Genomic DNA, 5,316 nt, shown 5'->3' with positions numbered 1-5,316 from the left:
AGGAGTCAATGGTTTAAAACCTTTAAAAAATTTATTTAAGCTTAGCATGAAACAGTTGCACCTTTATAGTCACTGTTCTCTTGAATGAAGATTGATCTTCCCTATCTTGAGCTTCGTTAGAAGAAGGCATCCACAAAGGAATTTCACTTGCATCTTGTTAAGACCCATGTGCTTTGGAGACTTTCAATGCAGAGTGGCTCACTCAATCTTCGTTATCAGATCACAATTTTATGCCATTTGACGTAATTTACAAACTAATTGTGCCTGACTACTTCTGTTAGTAAAATTGAAACAATATTGAAAGCTCAATAATTATTAATAACACAATATTACTCCCTTCACAATTTGAGGATCTGAGATTATTTATTGCTGGCTTGGGGCTATGCAGGTCATTGGCTATTTACCATTCTTATATCAAATGCAGTAGCATGTTATTGTTAAATTTAACTTTTGGCTTCCAGATTCATGTTCTACGGTATATTGCTGAATACCTTCTTCTTCATGTATTTATCAGGTGTGGGTCCAGGATTTTTCTTAGGAGGGGGTGCACCACAAAGGAATGGTGTAGCTGACTGGTGGATACTGGGGGGGATCCTAGATCCACCCCTGTTAATAGAAGTTTTGTATTAAATCAATTAATGTCATCTCCTTTGAGACCTTTGCCATACTTTTATGGCTGTAATAATTACACATTAATGGCTAATGATCTCTTGCATGAAAATTGGTCTTCCTTATTTTGAACTTTAGACGTACAAGAAGACATCAACAACGGAAGTTCATTTGCATCTTGTAAAGCCCCATGTGCTTTGGAGCCTTTCAATGCAAATAGAGTGATACCAGATTTATAAGCTGCGGGAATAGTAATGTGTGTCATCAATAACTCCCTGTGCTTGATTTCACGTCCATGTAAAAGGAGTAAAGTTTCCTGTTTTATCATGTGATCAATCTGGCCACGAACATCAAATTCATGCCATCTTGTTCCTGCCGAGTTCCAACAAGAATAGTCAACAGTGTTATTCCATCTTTGCAAAACGTCATCATGCCTAATAAGCAGCACAGATTCACTGCATAACTGTTTGGAGATAATTCCAAATGAAGATACTTCTTGAGGGTTTATGAGATGCAAGCCTTTCTCACTGACACCATAAATGACTTGGTGATGCCAAGCGTCTGGAATCATTCCAGTGCACAAAGGCACCTTCTGGCAATTTAAAGTTGCAACGGGTACAGCTCCATTGAGAAGCCAATATCTCAACCACTTTGACAGGTCAAAGTCACGTTCAGGGTACATGTGAAAAAACCGTCCAATCACGTCACCATTCGTTAACTTGTTCAAACCATCTAGGAGGTCTTGATGTGTTGTTCCTGCAACACTGCGCGATAAGAGATATTGTGGTAATGGAGCATCCAAGTCTCTCAGTCTTGTATTTACTTCCTTAATCACAGTATTAGGTTCAGCAGCCTTTCCAAGTAATTTCTAGATCATGAAAAGAGGAAAGAATATACATAAATAGCATCATCTATAGAATTGGTTTCTTAAGATGGTAACCAGTCAGTCATCAATCAAAAATTTCATCAAACATGTTTAGACCATCTGTTCAATTCTGCAGACTCAAGACTGATTACAAGTCTTAAAGGCTTTCCTTCAACCAAAAGGCATTGCGTGCCCTGGAACAATTATTTTCATATATGAAAATCCCTTCAAAGCTGAAATTCATCCAATCAGATCACTGTGATAAGCAATGAGAATTTCCAAACTTAAACAAAAACAAACGGTTGAAAAGCCTGTCAGTTGAAGATGGGCCTTTAAGACCAACAGCAAGGATTGAGAATGTCCATCTTCTGGAACACACTCAGAGCCCCATGGATTGGCTCAGTAAATCCAGCATTTAACTACCCTGTAGGAGCTTGTGAGCTCAACTACAGCCAAACCAACACTCACGGTCTTCTTTTTTGTGATTCGGCCTATTATCTTGAGCCAGAAGTACATGACATTGAAGCATGTAACTTGCAAAACCTTTCCTTGGAGCAAAGCTGGGGATTTTAGGACACAAATTTTATGCCCAAATATGGGCAAAAATAAGATCAAAGCAGGAAAATGCACGAGCTATGTTACATCCAAATAAGGAAATTTCTAAACTCAAAAAACCCCAGCTCTGAACCAGAGTTAAACGCTTGAAAGTCATGAGCTTCTGCTCCAGTGGAATAAGTCTGTCTTGGCTCAGCGCAAACCAGAGAGTTCAGTTGGTTGAGCATCCGACTACTATGCAGGAGGGTGCAGGATCAAAACTCTGGCCAGACCAACACTCAGGGTCTTTAAATACATTGTAACTGAGGAGAAAGTTCTGCCATCAAACAGTTAGATTCTGTCTTCTTAGATAAGGACAATTTACTGTAGGCCCTGTCTCACAACCCTTCAATGTTTATAGCTCTGTCAGTGTGGGATGTAAAAGAAACCACACTATTTGTAAAGATAAGGGTATGGAGTTCCTGGTGTTGTGGTCTGTCCTTTGAAGATCATTGTCGGGGGGTAAACGCTCGGAGATATAAGCAACACCAAGCTAGTACTCGAAAATCTGAGGGCAAAGAAAGTTATGATCATGATAATGGCAGTGATATGCCAAAAAATGGCACCAAACAAGTAGTTATTAGGCCACCGGTCTGTGTACATGTAACCTGCAGACTGTAGATAACAACAAGGGTTTCAATAAAATTTGAAGATGGTGTCTGGTTTGAGTAGAAAAACCAACTGTTGTTATTGTCAAAATGAACTTAAATCTTATGTTCAAAAGAATCTGTGGTTAATTACTTCAATCAAGTTAAGGAGTGAAGAGTGAAGTGGTAAACAATTTGATTTGGTGATGGTCAGCAGTTGGTGCTAACATGCAAACCAATGAAGGGGTAAAATGCAGAGGAAGACTGCAGAAAAAACTCTTTGCTAATGCTAACCTTGGGTTCAATCATTCTTTAAGGCCTAATAAGGCTTAATTAAGTGGTACTATGATTAAAAAATCAATTCCTCTTTTTTCTTCTGATTTTGAAAGTGTGTTTGCTAAACACCTGCCTGGCAAAATTTTGAGCTTTGATTTTTATCCAAAGGTTATTTACTTCAAGTGTTAGGGCGCTTTCCTTTTGTCAGAACTGGCCGGCCAGACCAGTCATTTTGAAAAGAAAATGCAACAAGTTGAAGAAGCACTTGCATGGTAATCCTTCGTATTCTTCTGGAGGAGAATATATCATCCTCGAAGTGTGTTAATTTGAAAGCGTTGTAGTCCTACCAAATGCCTGGTGTGGCCGGTCAGTTCCATCAAATGGAAAGCGCCCTAAGTTTTGGATTTTATGGTTCACCACTACTCACATTCAAAACTGACCAGTTGGACCTCGGAGGGTTGGATCTAGGGAAAAGTGATGTCCTTTACTCAATAGCTTAAAGTTTCAGTGTGTAAACACAGTTCATTATGTATGCAAAACACAAGCTTCAAATTCTTAAAGCCCGGAACTCCTGTGCTGCATATTACTTAGGTTGTATTCAAACACATTGCATTCTTAAACTATTGAGTGTAAGATTTAGTAATGACAGACCATTAAATAGGAAAATTCCACTTGGCATTTAGTTAACCAAGAAAAAAAAAGATTGGATTTTTTTATCACAGTACCACTTTAAGGTTTTGGATAATTTCCACAGTATGCTATTTAACAATTAGACCCGTAGCCCGCAAGGGCTACGGGTCAATAGCCCATGAGGCTATTAAGGGCGAAGGGTCTAATTGTTTTAAATAGTATCTGCCCAAATAGTCGGACAGAAAAGGCAATAATAAAGTTAGCAAATGCAAGTTAACAAAATAATTATTTGGGAATAAAACGAAAGAAAGCGTATCGCTTTTCGCTACTCGAGGACTATTAATAATAGTCCTCTGGTAGCGTGGCCAATCAAAATGCAGGATTTACATTAGTCCACTAGTTGGGTGATACTAATTACCATTAATTAACCCGTACTTCATCCAGGATCTGCAACTCTGCATTTTAGGTGCAAAGTGCAGGTTACAGGTTGCAGGTTAGGGCATAGTTAATCAAGGGAATGGTCATGAAACCTTAAAACCTTCAAAAGCGAGAAGAATGTTGTCGCAATCGATTTTGAATTGACCGTGACCCTGCAAAATCTTTTGTTTTGGTCTCGCATGGATTCCCAAATTAGTCGCGCATAATTTAATCGAAGGATTTGATTGGTTATCGTATCGAAAAAAGGTGTGTTTAATGTGCAGGGTCAAGGCCGAAAATATGGACAAAAACATCAAACAAAGGAACTTGTGGAGTTTCATAACCATCTCCATGCATTAACTATGGTTAGGGTCACAGGTCATTGCTTCTCCTATAACTGAAACAACCCAAACCTTTATCATCTAAAAGGATAGTGACAATTTAATTAATTAATAGTGTTTAGGCCCAACGTTAGCATTAGTAAAGGTTTGGGTTGTTTACACAGGCTCCACATAAATTTTATAGTGTTCGAACAAAAACAGTCGTAAGTACGTAGTTTCCCGAGGGCTGGACAGACAGGAGACACACAAATAGTACCCGCAAACGTACAATTCGTCAAGATTGTACTCGTCCTAAGCCGGCCATCATAGAAGAAATATATAACTTACATGTACAACAGAAATTATTAAAGCCATCCTGGTCAAGACGGACAAAATGATAGTAATTCGACTAGAGTATAAAGTGGACAATAACACGGGTATTTTTTCGCGTTCAAAATTCCAGTATCGCAGAACTTGGAGCACTGAGGGTATGCTAAAAAAGTCATATTATGCAAACACGAAGTCTGCACAATTTCCAAGTGTTTCTCTAGCCTTAAGGCTGAAAGATTTCTAAGATGAGCTATTAATATTTCTCACCAGTACGTTTAGAACTGCCGTGGCACCACAAGCTGAAGTTCCAAGCTGTTTCACTTGTTTTTCTTCTGCTTCAGCGTCGCTCCATAACAAGACGCTAGCTGGCAACCCGTCTTCCAACGCCATGTTCTTCAGGTTTAACTTTACCCGAGTAGGGTGAGGAGGTGATGCGTATCTAACTTTGGCGAAGAGAACGTTCTTTCCTTTTGTACATCTTTAATATTTTCGGAAGTAAATAAAACGTGTGAATAAGAAAATCAAAAATATTTTGGATACGTAGAACCCTTTGTCTTTTTTCTCTCAGAAAAATAATTTTCCGGGCATGGGTTTCCCTCAAAGTTGTATCTGCTTGCTCTGTGATAGACTGTAATAGCGACCCACCAAACCCAAGGAAACCGCTGACAACAACTAACGCATTTTCGAA

General features: G+C 38.9%; 2 protein-coding genes across 2 annotated transcripts in view; one reads left to right on the top strand and one right to left on the bottom strand.

Annotated features, from left to right (window-relative positions):
• On the bottom strand, positions 1-5,271 carry LOC137975086 (uncharacterized). The gene is made up of 2 exons (XM_068822142.1): positions 4,896-5,271; positions 1-1,477 (listed from the first exon to the last, which is right to left on the bottom strand). Exons 1-2 carry the CDS (start codon positions 5,016-5,018, stop codon positions 686-688), a joined length of 915 nt encoding a protein of 304 aa, XP_068678243.1. The 5' UTR covers positions 5,019-5,271; the 3' UTR covers positions 1-685.
• A 44-nt stretch (positions 5,272-5,315) lies between these two features.
• The window catches only part of LOC137987591 (peptide deformylase, mitochondrial-like), a 1,123-nt gene continuing 1,122 nt past the window's right edge, over position 5,316 (top strand). Inside the window, exon 1 of the mRNA XM_068833729.1 lies at position 5,316. This exon is cut by the window's right edge and continues 1,122 nt beyond it. The gene's annotated coding sequence lies outside the window, so the exon portion shown is untranslated.

The sequence above is a fragment of the Montipora foliosa genome, chromosome 1 (genome assembly GCF_036669935.1).
Source record: "Montipora foliosa isolate CH-2021 chromosome 1, ASM3666993v2, whole genome shotgun sequence".
NCBI classification, from domain to species: Eukaryota; Metazoa; Cnidaria; class Anthozoa; order Scleractinia; family Acroporidae; genus Montipora; species Montipora foliosa.
This window is presented reverse-complemented; position numbering and strand designations above follow the sequence as displayed.